At 38.2% G+C, this 15,313-nt stretch overlaps 1 protein-coding gene across 5 annotated transcripts in view; it reads left to right on the top strand.

Moving 5' to 3' along the window:
- The window catches only part of CTNND2 (catenin delta 2), a 639,750-nt gene that overhangs the window by 409,163 nt on the left and 215,274 nt on the right, over window positions 1–15,313 (top strand). For all 5 annotated transcript variants that reach the window (XM_054284533.1, XM_054284531.1, XM_054284535.1 and 2 more), the window contains one exon: window positions 1,863–2,115. In XM_054284533.1, the coding sequence (XP_054140508.1) occupies window positions 1,863–2,115 (253 nt within the window). The remainder of the gene's footprint in view (window positions 1–1,862; window positions 2,116–15,313) is intronic.

Raw genomic sequence — 15,313 nt, 5'->3', positions numbered from 1 at the left:
ACTCTGTATTTTCTGTTAAAATGTGATGTTTGTCTTTCTAACACTGAATTTAGCATGATTTGTGCATGGTGTGTATAAATATGGTGATACTGTTAATGTATTTGAACTGATGCAGTTTTATGAAAAGGTCTGTGTGTCTTAATTACTCATTTCTTAAAGAAGTATGTATATATATACAGACTAGTAATTAAACCAAAACAATACATGTAAAATGTTACTATATATGTGAGTAAATGTGGTTATAGAATCATAGAGTGGTTTGGGTTGGAAGGGACCTTTAGGGTCATCCAGTTTCAGCCCCCTGCAGTGAGCAGGGACCCTTTCAACTAGATCAGGTTGCTCAAGCTCTATCTAACCTGACCTTGAGCACTTCCAGGGATGGGGTAATAGATAAGTGGGTGAGCCCACTTTCTTATGTTTGGAATGAAGTTACAATACTTGCTATTGTAAAATTAAATACTTTTGGACCATAAGAAAAAAAATAAAAATAAGTAAAAAAATTCAACATAAATTTAAAATTTTCAGGTGTTGTAATTTTGATAAGTACAAGGTCATACAAAACCATGTTAATTGTATTTAAAGCTCATTGTATTTCATTTGCAGACACTTTGAGATAAAATGCTTACAATCCCTTTCACGAACATATAATGCATTAAATATTTATTTTAAAATGTGCATGCCAATGAAAAATGATTGGGAAATCTGTTATAAAAACATGTCTCTTCAGTATGTGGTTTTGTCTGCAGTTTAGCATATGAATTTTGCCCAGCTAAAAACAGCCCTGGACTCAGGCCACTCCTTTTGGCAAAAGAATTCTTGTTGTCTTGGGACAGGAAGAAATGGCAACCACCATGAGTTCATGTGCCACTTCAAACAGTCCAAATTTTCTTCTGAGCAGAGCCAGCATTTAATTTGTATCTGTCTCCATGCCAAAGATCATGTGGGTATTGGTCCTCTTGCCCTTACAGTGATAATCCATTTGCCATTAACTGGACTTTGGTTCAAAAATACTGCATGTTTAATCCAGTGGACTGCTACCCAGTGCTGTAACACAAAGATAATGGGCTACAAGAGAGATTAATAAGATTTTTGAGTCGCAAAAGCATTAAGCCAGTTTAAAGCTATTGGTTAAGCTGCTCAGAACTGGTAATGCATTAATCTTGAGCTGTGGTGTATAAGCGCAGCTGCTGCTGGTGTGCATTAAGACATCTATATGGTCACCTTGTGCTTAGCTCTTTTTCAGACTGAGTTAGCAATAACACTCTCCTAAGTCTTAAGGTGAATTTCCAGGAGATGGGTTAACAAAGCATATGCAGTGATTCTCAGTAGCAGGTGTCTGGTTTTACCTACTTTATGGATACCAGGGCTACAAATCTAGGATGGCTGGGTATTTCTTCTGCTGGAGAGCCATCTGTCTCATTGTGGACTCTTGAGCCTGCTTTGATCCTCCTCCTTTTGGTGGATCTGACTGACTTCCACCCCTGTAAGGACTGCAAAAGCCTCACTCAGTGGTGGTTGTGAACCTTAGCTTGAATATTCATGCCCATGCTGCTTCTGCACTTCATTTCATGTCAGTGCAGTTAGAACCCTGGGTGAAAATACCTCTCCAATCTATTTAATTGGAATTAAGGTCTTCTAGTCCAGAACTGGCATGTCATTTAGAAATTTGTTTGATGGTTATTTCCTTCTAAGATTTGGAAAATGACAATGTTGCTTGTTTCTTTTTGTTTGTTTTTTTTCTCATTCTTTTTGAACCCTCGTTTTATATGTGTGTGTTTTTTTTTTCCTCTGCCTAGACCTGGTTAACCATTTCTGTGAACAGGTCCTCAATTTTTTACTTTGTCCCTACTTTCCTGTCGTAGCCCCATCTTCCCCTGGTGTCGACTCCGTACCCTTACAGCGCACAGGCAGCCAGCACGGCACACAGAACGCAACCGCGACCTTCCAGAGGGCCAGCTATGCGGCCGGCCCCGCCTCCAATTACGCAGACCCCTACCGACAGCTGCAGTATTGTCCTTCTGTTGAATCACCATACAGCAAATCTGGGCCAGCCATCCCACCCGAAGGGACCTTGGCTAGGTCACCTTCCATTGATAGCATTCAGAAAGACCCCAGGTGGGTGAAACCTTCTTCATTGTCTTTTATTGCCCGCTCGCGCGGAGGGTTGTAGTGGCGGTTTGCTTTGCGTGTTTCTGCTGTGGGATGTAAAAGAAACACTCGTGGTGGTACACTAAAGACTTTGGTTGCATGACAGCATTGTCCTAATGCCTCACCTTGGAAAGCTCTCATGAGCAATGAAATGATAGGTGTGGTCTTGAATGTGTGTGTGTTTAGCCTGCTTTCAGTAGTGCCACCCCTCAAAAGCTTAAGAAAAGTAATTTTCTCTGGAAATGGGAGGAGTGGAGTGACTGTTGGCTCTGTAGCCATTGTGGATTGAATTTTCAAGTTGCTTCTGGGCAGAAGTTGTTGCAGTTCTTGGTTTGTCTACATGTCATGTTTAAAATGCTGCGGAAAAGGATATTTGGGTGTTGTGAGTGAGACTGAGCAATGTGAAAACAACATGTAACCAGGGTTGTCTTTCATCCCGTGTGTTGTACAGGCTTGCAGTGCCAGTATGTGGTAATAGAATGTATGATTACAGTTTTGCAGAAATGGTTATTGCTGTGCATGCTTTTCAAATATTTAGCACAATTTTTAATGTTGCTGGTGACCATCCTAATCTGCTTAGGGAAGGTGCAAGGAGGAAACTTTACAGCCCAAGCAGGCACATAGATTAGAGAGAGAATTTTCTGGGAAATTATTTGACTTCTATAATAACAGCAACAGAAGTGCTAGCTGGAATCCTCAATGCACTTTGTGATTCTGTTCTGTTTTCTGAGGGAAAAGAAACAATTCCTTTTTGTAACTTGACTTTGAACTTGTTGAAAGTGTTAGTTTACACCAATGTTTTTCTTTGGCAGATGGTGTGATTTATTTGTGTGTTGTAATGTGTAACCTAATAATAGAAGAGTCCAAAAATTTGCCTGCAACAAAAATGCTGGAGGTTTTTAAGTAACAATTTGAAGAAACTTCTTTCCCAAAATCTAAAACATAAATTCATAAACTGATTATTTACTTGTTTAGCAGTATAGCAATTCTTTTTCTCTCTCCACCCAGGAACAGAACAGCAGATAACATTTTGCAGCACATCAGAAACATCACTGCTTGCAGGGCTTTACTTGTTGAGAACACTTCTGTCTTCAAGCTTTTTTTTCCCCTCTTAGCTTTAACTGGAGAAATTTGAAAAAAAAAATTGTATTTAATTGCTTCCTTTCTTTCCCCTGTGCCAAAGGAAACATTAGTAACAAGAGGGGAAAGGTATTTTTCTGAAATGATGGTATTATATTTCTATTCCAGAATATAAGAGCCCAGGTATAAAAAAGAGCTTTGCTTTGTAATTGTGTTATGTTGAAAGTTAAGGAAACCTAATTAGGAGTGCACTAGACCAGATGAGAAATGACTGTAATCTGTATGAAATGTTCTCAGGAGAAGCATGATGGTGTTGAAAATGCTATTCTCTCTAAACAGGAAAGACGTACTTACAGTATCTCTACAGGTCTTAGATATAATCTTTCTAAGAAAAGGTTATTTTTGTTCAATTCCTTTGCTATCACTTTGTAACTGTTAATGTATAGAATATGTGCTAGTATTTTTCATTTGCTTCTTTTTTGGCTCTTCCTTGTCGTGCCATTTGTACATTCATGAGTATTGATTTCTGGAGGTAAAATAGGAGCGAGGAAGCATCTAAGTATAAAATGAACTTCATAAACCCTTTAGAGGGGATCATTAAATATTATTACTGATTACTGTTAGATGGGTTGGAAATTTGTACAAAACTTTTGTAAATGAGTTTGCATTACTCTTGATTTCATTTATTTGATCCGTAGGCTGTGTGTGGTGTATATTAGTATTTCTACCCTTGCGTGTTGGTTTGAATAATTCTGATAAAGAAATGTCAGAAACATGCTTGGTTATGTTATGCCTTAGTCCCCAGAAGCCATACTCCACCAAGGCAGACTGACTTGTGAAACTGTCTGTGGCCCTACAGCAGTTGCTGATCATTCAGCTATTGGAAAGACATTGAACATTTGAAAGGAGTTGGGAAAAAAGTTACAAAAGCAATCAGAATGCTTTTAACATATTGATTTATATGAATAGATTACAAAAATGCCAATGTATTACTAGTGTGGAAGTGATAAAATGAAAGACTTTCCAGATACTTCAAGAAATAATATGGAAGGATTGAAATTACTTTGGGTAGAATGTGGGAGATACAATCAGGAAAAGGAAGATGACCCAAATGCAGTACAGGTTTTCAGTGGCTGTGTTGAGTTGTGCTGTGTGCCCCAGAGGGTTACCAGTTATGTCTTACACTGCAATAAAAAAGTACACAGGTTGGTCAGCAGCTGCACTTTGTCAGCTGATGAGTCACAAGTGTCCTTACAGACATGTTGCTGCTTTTGTTGGCTAGCGGTCAGAGTGTTTTATGACTGCCGCAAGTTGTAGAGGGCAATAGTAGGCATCGTTTTCAGGCACCAAACCTACCTGTCCAACCAGAGGTCCAAAAAAATGCTCAGTGGCAGAGGAAAATCTGCAAGACAAAAGCACACTGTTTGTAGGCTTTTGATTAGCCTATGTATCATTCAGCTCAAGATGAAAATCTAGATATCCAGAAGAGATAGTACTCAACCCTTATAAGCAATTAGCATTCCTAAAATTGAACATAATTTTCTGGCATCTTCAATTCAGACAGAATTTCTGTCTGGAGGCCCAGAAAAATGGTTGGCAGACACTGATGTAATTGACATTTTTTTCCATTGTTTTCACCATGTAGTTTGTCTTACTGATACTCCTAAGTTTAAATACGTGTTCTAGGCTGACATTTGGCACATGAAATTTTAGCTCAACATCTGTTCTGCATCATCCAGCTGTCATAAAATGCAGTTCAGTGTTCATTAAGTTAAAGTTTAGGACAAAAATGTTTAAAAAAAAAAGGGTATTAAGATGTTTACAATCAAGTTTGTGGCAGGGGATAATTTTTAATTTATGCAGGTAGACTGTTAGCTCATAGGCGTTTATAGACAGGTAGTAAAAGCTTTACACATCTATCCTGTTGGAGAGTGAGGCTTTGCTGTTTGAAAAGGAAATAAGTCCCATATCACTGTCAGAAATAATACTGAAGTTCTGCATATGGGAAATGGAAAAGTTCATATCATTGCAGACTGATTTTTCAGAGCATTCTTTTATGTTTCCTTCATATGAAAAAAAAAGGAAAAGAAATATGTGCTAGGGCTGTGATATCAACTGTTTCATGCCATAATTTCTTATATGAAGATGTGGTATAAGGAGGGAAATAGCACAATATTTGTTTTATAATTATTTAGTTTCTTCTGAAGTGTGATTGAGAGAAGTCTTGAGTGTTTTAAGGTATCAGAAATACATGTTGATGTGGTATTTTCCAGCCTACTTTCATGAAGGAAGATTAATCTGTCTCTTGGCACCAAGAAGTTATCTGTGACTTGTGTATATTTATTGTTATTGTTGTTATTATTTTATTATTATTGTATTCTTCAATTTTATCTTGTCTGTTTCTAAATTTTAGGAAAACTGGGGAATCCTAGAAATGTTGGGATCCAGTTGTCAATATGCGTGCCTTCCAGATTTAATTCCAAATTCCAAACTTGCCAATTGTGTATAAATTAGTTAATTTTTGAAGTTTTAATCTTGTAAGAAACCACGTGCGTGAACCACTGTGGCTAAGTTACACTTGCTACACGACAGATGAAAATAGAACATTTTCATCTCCTCCATTTAAATACATACCAGTGAGGTTTTGTGATTGCAGTGGTTTTGCTGGTTTATGAACTCAAGCTGTGTGGTTTGATGTGTGCAGTCGCCAGGTGTTCTTCATTGTTGTGTGACTTCCCACCTGTTTTTATTTACACACATATAGACAGGTCATCTCCTCCAAAGAAGCTGGCAGAAAGCTGAGGTAACAGCAAGAATTGTGTGGAATACACTCCACCATGGATACCAAAGTGGTCTTCAGAGCTCACTGTCCCTTTTCATATTGCCTTGAATTATATTGATCTGCACTTAAAACTTTCCATTATGGCTTCACTTTCCATGTGCTTCAGAACCTTTAGAACTATTTATTCAGAAAAAGTGGGATAATTTGGAGAATGAAACTGTTAAAGGTACATTATTCATTATAGAACAGATTGCAATAATGATTTGGCTCTTGTTTAAAAATAAAAAAAAAAAAAACCAAATTATCATTAGAGAATCATGTTGCAACTTCAGAAGAAAAAAAGAAATAAACCCCAGTTATCTTGTGGCAGTCCTCACCTTTAGAACTGTCTGGATGTAAGTCAGCACAGAGACAAAAGTTTCCAGGAGATGCATGACTTAACTGTAATACTCTGAAACGTTTCTGGTCGGTTTTGCATTTTCAGAGTCAACTTCTCATTTCATTACCTCTGCTGACCTTAATTTCCTCCTAAGCAGAAAACAACAGTGCTGTCTATCTTCTAAACTAGCTTTCTTTTCACTTATGAAAGGATATAAATTAGATCAGGACATTTTATGTGAACTGTAAGTTTCAAAACTCATCTTTTTTTCTCTTTTTTTTTTTTCCCCAGAAATATATTTCATTTGCAAAATATAAGCTAGAGAGCATTCTTTTTCTGTAGGAAAAATGACAGAAGTAAAATAAACTCTAGTTTAATTTCTGCGCTCCCGTAAAACTGCTTATGAGATTAGCACACAGAGTTTGGAGCAAGGCCTGTTAAATGTTTCTGCAGGAGTCTTCTCCAAATACTTAATCTCACTTTGTTACAAGGATTGTCTCAGTATTAATAGTGTTAGTCTGCTGTAAGTCTGAATAGCAGCCAGGCACTCTGAGAGTCTAAAGAATTAAGAACATAACATTGTAATCCTGCATGGGTGGGACGTTGGCAATCTTGGTGGGAACATTTCTGGTAGGTTCTTTGGGAAGGGTTGTCGCTTTCAGAAAGAAACTTGTGGAGAGATGGAAGGCATTGCTATGACTGTGGTATGGCTCGTGGCAGCACTGTGCAACACTGCTGTTTTCAGGCCTGAGACATTGGCTGGAATTTTCAGAATCCCAAGGGACTGGTGGTGCCATCGGTGGGTTTCTGGCCTAACTCTCTAGTGCAAGGTGTAGAATACTGGAGTTCACTCCCAGACTGGGTGAGACAGAACAGGGCTTGCAGATACTCTTCCTGCTTTTATGTGACACAAGGCATGATAGGCAGCTCTCCTTTTCTCTTAATTGGTCCTTCTTACCCTTATCTGAAATTAAGGGTAAAGTGGAAGATTTCTCCAAAGGTGGTGGTAGTAGGGCAGCCATGGGAAACACACTTTTAGTGAATCAGATAATGTAAGTTTTGGCAGTGTAGGCTTTATCTCCAGAAGCAAACGTTTCAACTTTCTAGATCCTATGAACACCCTCAGTTTTTGGGGATTTTTTTATATCAGATTTACTCAGGCCAGGCCCCTTGTATTGGTAGAACAAACTGGATGGTGTTTGAGAGTGCTCATTTCATGGGTCTGTGTTTAAGTATTTCTTTCATACAGGAAGGAAATACAGGTTTGCTTTCCCTACCCAGAAATCATACAGTCTCTCAGGATTTAATCTATACTCCTCCTCAGTACGACAAACTGACCCCAGAAGAATAAATTTGAGGAGTCTAAACAGCACAAAGATATGCCCAATTCAAGAATAGCAATGTGTCTGGAGCACATTGCAATTCTTCATAGAGATCTCTTCTACATGGAAGGTGGGAATTTTTACTTAGTGCACAAGTTAGTTTTTAAAAAGCATAACAGCTATGATAAAATAAACAGCAATCTGTTTTCCTTTCCTGATGACGGTAATTAAGGATGAATCTTGCTTCCTTAAAATAGATGGGGATGGAATCCATAGACTGTCCTACAGTCTGTTAATTTGGGAATTTGGGACCTAGCTGGAAACTTGTCTGGGAAAGAAAGATTTTCGCATTGAATATTCAATTCCACTTGAGCATGGCAAAATAAACAAGCACCTAACTTGTCCTTGCAAGTGTGAACTTATGGTGAGGTAAAGAATTGATATCCAAAACTTGTAGGATTTATTTTTGTGTGTATTTGAGCACACTGTGGTATGTGCTAACAGTTCCTGTCTTTCCACTGTTTACATTGATGTGGTTTATAAATGGCTGGGGAGGCGGGAGGCGTTGGGCACAGGTGGAACTATCTTACAGCACAGCAAATGCAATTCTGTATGTACAGAATTATCCACCTGTATTTGCTATTTTTTCTCACTGGAATTTGCCCTATATTATTTAGCAACTTTCTTTCTCTAGGATAAATTCTTGGTAGTAAAAAAAAACCAAAACAAACTGAACCAAAGAAACAACATTTTAAAACATCTTTTTTGAACTGTAATCTACAGGAATTAAGTGACTCTGCTTTTAGCTCATGAAGTACTTACTGCCCTCTTTCTCTCCGTTTTGACTGGTACCATTTTACTGACAGTGCAGGAGGCCACTCAGTGATGTTGCCATCCTGTCTTTCAAGAAATCCAATCCTATCATTAGAAAATCTGCTCTGTTGTGCTCACAGAACATCACACTTTCGGGGTGTTGCAGTAAGATGGATGGTGTTGGTCCATGAATTCTGAATAATGAGTATGTCTAGGAGAGCTTACAGTTCCTAACCTGTGAACAGAGTAGAAGAGGTTATGTATAATTATTTTATTTTTAGCAGCAGGGTAATTTTGAGAGATATGTCTCTTGTTTTGATCTGCAAGTTTTGCTCTTCCAATCCTCTCCTTCTACCAGAAAGTAATTCCTTTCCATTATGCTGAAGGGAGAGAAGCAAAAGGTTCCTTAGGTGCTTGTGACCAAGGCAGGGTGTTCAGGAGGATGCTGACAGGAGAGCCAGTAGTGTGGTAAATGCACTTCTCATAGCTCAGGGGAGATAAGAATGATGTTTCCTTTTTGAAGTTTTGTTATTTCTAACCTCCCTTCCTCCCCAGTGCTGGACTGCCACTTGAAGAACAGCAACAAAGCACTTCCCTCTCTTTCTCTCTTCATCTGATGTGTATTTTAATGGCCTCATTCATCCAAGAAGGAGCCAGTGGACAGTGTACTTCACACTGTTCATAGCTCATTTCTGGTTTTTGCATGGCACTACTGAGCTTCTAATGGCAAATATATGTTTCAGTGCAGTTTTTGCCTTTGTTTGCCACACGTTTTGCTCAGCATCCTGTGGCTCATTTGCTAACTTTGACAGATGCAAAATCTGTGTGGTGCCTTTCTGTGATGACAGACTGTAAGAGCCAGGAAATGTTGTAAGTATATTTTCCAACCAGACATTAAAAACAAGGAGAAGAATCATACTTTCAGGCTTTACTGGGCTCATTGTAAGCTGTTATGATCTTCTGGCAAGATAAAACCACATAAGAAGCTTCTCAGTAATAGCTCTTGGCCAACTCATCAGCCAAATGGATAATAATGATCTTTTTTACAGGGACATTGAGAATAAGGTAAATTTTTAAGATGGATCAAAGGATAATATTGCTTTTACTTTCATGGGAAATACAATGGGAGCAAGAAGAGGGAAATAGATGGAGAAGATGAATGGGGGGAAATTTAAAGAAGTGATAGAAGGTCAGGATGCATAGTCTCATTTTTTTCATTAAAAAAAGCAATTGAAAGTCATCCTTGATCATGAGATAAATTGCCATGCAGATTTCAGAACCTGGACCTCAGTGTCATATACCATAGCTATTTTATAAGTAGGAAACAAGAGCTAACATTGAGAGTTCTGAACATTCTTCAAGATAATAGTATCAAGTGTTTGCTAAAAAAATATCTCTAGTGTAGTGCAGAGCTAAAATGTTTGAAGGAAAAGAGTGATCAACCACTTTTATTAGCTTCTAGCAGGAATTATCTTTTATAAATTAAAAACTTTGATAACTTCAACTCTATGTAGATTTAAAATGTTAGATGGTAATAGACCTATCTCTGCTAGCTCACTCAAGATCACAGAAACTCAGAATGTTCTGAGTCAGAAGGGGCCCATAAGGATCATCAAATGATCATAGAATGATCCCTGCACAGGGAGTGACATCCTGTGCCTGCAAACATTGTACAAATGCTTCTTGAGCTCTGTCAGGCTTGGTGCTGTGACCTGTGGAGGTCCCTGTGGAGCCTGTTCCAGTGCCCAACCTCTGGATGAAGAACTTTCTCCTGATACCAAAACTAAATCTTCTCTGACATAACTCAGGCCATTCCCTCAGGTCCTGTCACTGGTCACCTGTCCAAACCACCACATCACCACAGAGTAGAGATCAGTGTCTGCCCCTCTTCTTCCTGTCATGAAGAAGTTGTAACTGCAATGAGGTCTCAGCTCAGTCTTTTCTTCTCCAGGCTGAAGAGACCAAGTGACCTCAGCCATTCCTCATTCAGCTTCCCCTCAAGGCCCTTCACCATCTTCATAGCCCTCTTTTGGGATCAGAGCCTGATGTGAAGTCCAGACTCCACCTTTTATTTCTCTGGTGCATCACTGTTCCCTGGCAGTCTCCACCATCTTCACTTAGATTGTTCTTTCCCAGCCCACTCCAGTGCCCCACTGTAGGAGATCAGTGAACAAGTGAGGTTCACAGATTCACCTCAGTTCTTAGCATTAGGCAAGCAGTTTCCTAGGAAGCAAAAGATACCACTCATCCCTGCAGCCATTGTTTCCAGGGAAACTCCTAGTCTCTGGACTTAGTGTGAAATATTTGGGGTTTTTACTTGTTTGGTTTTGGTTGGTTAGTTTCTTTAAGCCACTGCAGTATCAGTGGGACCACTTGCTGCTTAGCTTGCCACTTACCATTAACAATTTGGGGGTCATATTTTGCTTGTCTTCACTGTTTAATCAAGTGAATTTAATCAGGATCTGGATACCTGAATAACTTCTGGATAGCTGAAGACCTGGAATGAAATGGTTGAGTATTCTTAGCCCAAAGGAGGGCTGAGAGTGAGATATCTACGTTTCCTGAACATACCAAAGGTAAAAACGTAGAGAAGGAAGAGCTATGTAAACTCTGTCCCAAGACAAATAATTTATGTCAGGAAATGACCAAAAGCCATACAGGTTTAAGGAAAGTATTTTAATACAGTTTTTTAGAAATCGTTTGAAGTTAGCTTGATAATATTTTCATTTCATGTGAGGACATGATATATTTATTTCATAGATTTCTTTTTGAAGAGAAGGGCTGATTTTTGGTTTTATTCTGTTTGATGCTATGTTTTTCTTTCTGAAAATAATTTCTTTCTGAACCTACCTGGATTTGAGCATCTTGAATGTAAAAACTTGGTTTGAAAGTTTGGGCCTAATAGCTGCAGCTTAAGAAGAGTGGTCATCTGTGTGTGTGTGTGTGCGGGTGTTTGTGTGTGTGTGTGTGTGTGCGCGCGGGTGTTTGTGTGTGTGTGCTGGTGAGAGGAATGAGCACAGGCAACACAGGTGTAACAGGTTTCTTAGTAAAAGCAATTCCATTACTTTCCCATTAGCCAGGGCTGTGTAACATTTCATTGTGACTCTCTCTCAGAACCTGTGCTGATCCATCAGCCTCACTTACTCCAGCTCCTGTTGCTAGTGTGAAAAGTGGTCCCATTTCCTGACCAGGAGATGGCTGCTAGGAGTCTAGGCCAAGGGTCAGTCTGGAGAAACCCAGAGGTGTTTGTTTTTCAGAGGTGTTGGTACTTTCCTGTTAGCTGTGGGATATTGCTGCCGTGCCTGTTCCAATTCAGAACCTGGAGCTGCAGATCTGAAGCAGGAGTTCCTTGCTTGCAGAGAGCCATGGTGTCCAGGCCTGCTCACAACAGGGGCTTTGCTGCCAGTGAAGTTTACTGCAGATGAAGACACAAAATATTTGAACTGTTTTAGTTAGTTTTAATTCATGTCCAATGATTCACACAGAGAAGCAGTCTCTTTTTTTGGTGAAATGATCCTGTAATTACATCCATAGTATGAATTATATGAATTACATTACACCATAGCTATATTTATGGCCTTAAAATAAAAGGAATTTGTTTTCATCCTGCAAGAAATTAGCTTTTAAAGTCTTACCCTTTTGATGCTTTTTTAGGTTTCTGTATAGTTCTGATTCTGTCCAATACCTTTTTATAAAGAAAGCTTGACATTTTTCTGCATGAGAATAGCTGTCAAATGTCTTGTAAAGCTCTTGCTGCACACAAATGGACACACAGGGGGATCTTTTAGATGTTTTGCTGTTATCTTTTCCAGGAAGAAATGGGAGAAAGGCATTTGATTTCTCTTGTGCGTTTACCTGAGTTTGCCATGATTGGTCAAATTGCAGAACCTCTTTCAGCAAAGCATTTCCTCTCTCATGTATTTAGAAATTCTTTGAAATGCATGAAATCATCTCTGCAGGATGAAATCTTCTTTGCATAGTCTTCTTTGGTGGATGTTTTTTCATTTGTCAGCAGCTACATTTTTTTAAATGAAATTTTATCCCAAACTGTCAAGGTTTTATCTGCAGCTGTGAAGGGATAACAGATCCTGTCAGCCACTGCTTTTCTGTGGCGTGGCTCCAGCAACCATCTGTTACCTTTCTGCTGCTGCATGATTTACACACCAGAATCTCCCCTAAAAAAATAAAAAACAAACAAAACCACAGAAACAGAACTGTAGAGAAGTGTTGCACAAAAGCTTTGTTTGAAGTATGTAAGATTATATAAGTGATTTCAGTAAATGTGAGTGACCAGTTCTTGGGTCTGATAAGAGAGACTTTAGAGCAATTTAATTATTCTTCACAGGAGGAAGGGGCTGCTTTTGCACAGGTGGAAATGGCCTGCATGAAATTTTCTCATTCAAAAGTGTGTGTGCATGACTTTCACAGAGACATTCAGGCGAAATGCACACTGAACACCTCTCCACCTTTTCCTTTCCAGTTATGAGTTCAAGCTGATCAATTTTCAAGTCAGCTAAGTGGAAATACTTTCATTGAGAAGCCTGTTTATCACCTCCTGTATGCCTGTAATCATTTCAGTTGTACACATGGGTGCAGTGAAACTGAGCCTAATAGTTCCTAATCCACAGTAGGTTTATTACTAAGCCAGATTTGCCTCATAACAATAATGCAGACAGCTTCTCAGAATAACTTAATAACTGCAGTGTGAATGCAGAAGCCTTATTCCTGTTTCATTTCATATTCACCAACATAAAACTGTCTGATACCAAATTTACATCTTCTTTGCTCTTGTTCTAAAATAAAATCAAATTTTGGTTTAGATTTTTATTATTTATTAATATTAAACATGACTGAGTTTCATTCTGTTTGAGTGTTTGTATTGTGGACTTTTTTGGTTAATTATTTTTTGTAGTTAGCACTGAGAGTGGGGTAGGAGTCATTAGCTTCTCAACTGTTTTCCAAGAACATGTGATGAGAAACAGTATACACTTCATTGCTAAAAGGAAAAAAAAGGTGTTTTGGAAGGGTGAAGGGAAGAGCTGATGGAGCTGTTTTCCTTCAAAAGAGAGTTTGTCAGGAAAAAAAAAATGTATCAATCTCACTAAAATTTATTTCAGAGCACTATTTATTTATTTTGCCTCTCTACAATTAAGAATAAAATGAATGGCAGAGAAATGATACAGCTGGTAGGTGACAGCTGAGACAGGCAGAATAGTGAAGGTAGCCTGCTACACTTGTATTGAGAACTTCAGCATAGCCTGAAGGATCATTAAATGCACCAAGTTTTTTTCAGAAACATTTTAAAGAAAAACTATTTATAAGCTCATGTCTCTAACATTTTAAACTTCTTTGGAAAATGCAATTCTCTGCATGTGGTGTTGATTTAGTTCCTTGCTGTTGCAGGCTTCTTGGGAAAGCTAAACCTATGGTGCTCCCAGTTGTGCTGAATATAAGAAATATAAGCTAAATCCTCCAGTCTTTTCAAAGAAGAAATTTCATTTAGTTTGTGACATGACTTTGAATGGAGTAAGTGCAACAATTCAAAGAAGCTTCTATTCTACTGGAATATTGACCATGAGTTTTGGTCATCAGTGGTTAAGAGGCAATTTTTAGTTTTTGATAAAAAAAAAAAGAGGCTAAGAGGATAAAACTGTCATGTGGCATTTTGTTATATTACAGTGTAAACTAGTGAGGTTCAGGAATTTGGTGATGATAGTTTGAAGTTCAGCATTTGTTCACAGTACAAGCAGAGTCTGGAATTTTATCAGTGTATTATTCTCCACAAATCTTGCATGTGGGGGAGAAAATGTTTAAAAGGCATTGTTGTCAAGTTCACAAAATATGTGCAATGAGAAATATGTGGAGAAAACATTTTCATCCTGTTTCCTTTAAAATGGTCTTGTAGTTTCCCTGTACCTCTCTTATGTGCAACAGCTGAGTCTCAGCAAGTTCACAGCAGCTAGAAGCAGTTCAGGGATGGGGGTTTTTTTCATACTTTCAGATGAATAAAGCTGCTTGATTTCAACAAGAAAACAACATTTCTTGGATATTAACTGACTAATAACTTATCACTCAAATTATAAGATGTTAGTGTAACAAGGGAAGAATTTTTTACTGTCAGCATCTCTCTGAAGTAAGGATTTTGTTTCAGTTGGGATGTCATGCATCCCGCTTTAAAAAATTTAAACTTCTGGAGAGACATGTTTTAGATTTTCTTGTAAGACCTAAAGATCAAACTTTCAGTGGTAAAAAAGTAAAACAAATAAACTTTTAATAAAGCAAGTAAGATTTTCATATACTGCAGTTTGGTTTTGTTTAGAAAATTCAGAAAAAAGTAATGCTTTTTTGAAATAAAAGCCAGGAAAAAAGAATAAAAGCTAAAATTAATAAATGTAACTTTTATGTTTTAAAGACTGATTGGGTGTTTAGAAAGTTCAGAGGGAAGAGAGATGGCTGCCTTTACATGAGTGTATTAAAAAATACGATCTCTGTTTCTTTTACCTTGGGGAAAGAACATTTTGGCAAAGAACATTTCCTTCCTCATTCTCCCCACATCCATGTAAAATTTAGGCTTTGTAATACTGAATTCTCTTAGGATCCCATTGTAAAGAAGACTAGTGTGAAGATTTATTTATCTCTCTCAATATGAGCCTGTGATAGTGATGCAGCTCTCTTGAGAAGATACAAGTTGGAATGGAGGCTGTGAAAAGTGCCTGGAGAATTACTGGCCAGCATCCCCTTCTAATATGCAAACCAAAAGTAAAAAATACGGGTTGATGCCACTGTTTC

The sequence above is a fragment of the Melozone crissalis genome, unplaced genomic scaffold (assembly GCF_028551555.1).
Source record: "Melozone crissalis strain CALT ecotype California unplaced genomic scaffold, PUWL_Pcris_2 ptg000042l_1, whole genome shotgun sequence".
In the NCBI taxonomy this organism is placed as follows: domain Eukaryota; kingdom Metazoa; phylum Chordata; class Aves; order Passeriformes; family Passerellidae; genus Melozone; species Melozone crissalis.
This window is presented reverse-complemented; position numbering and strand designations above follow the sequence as displayed.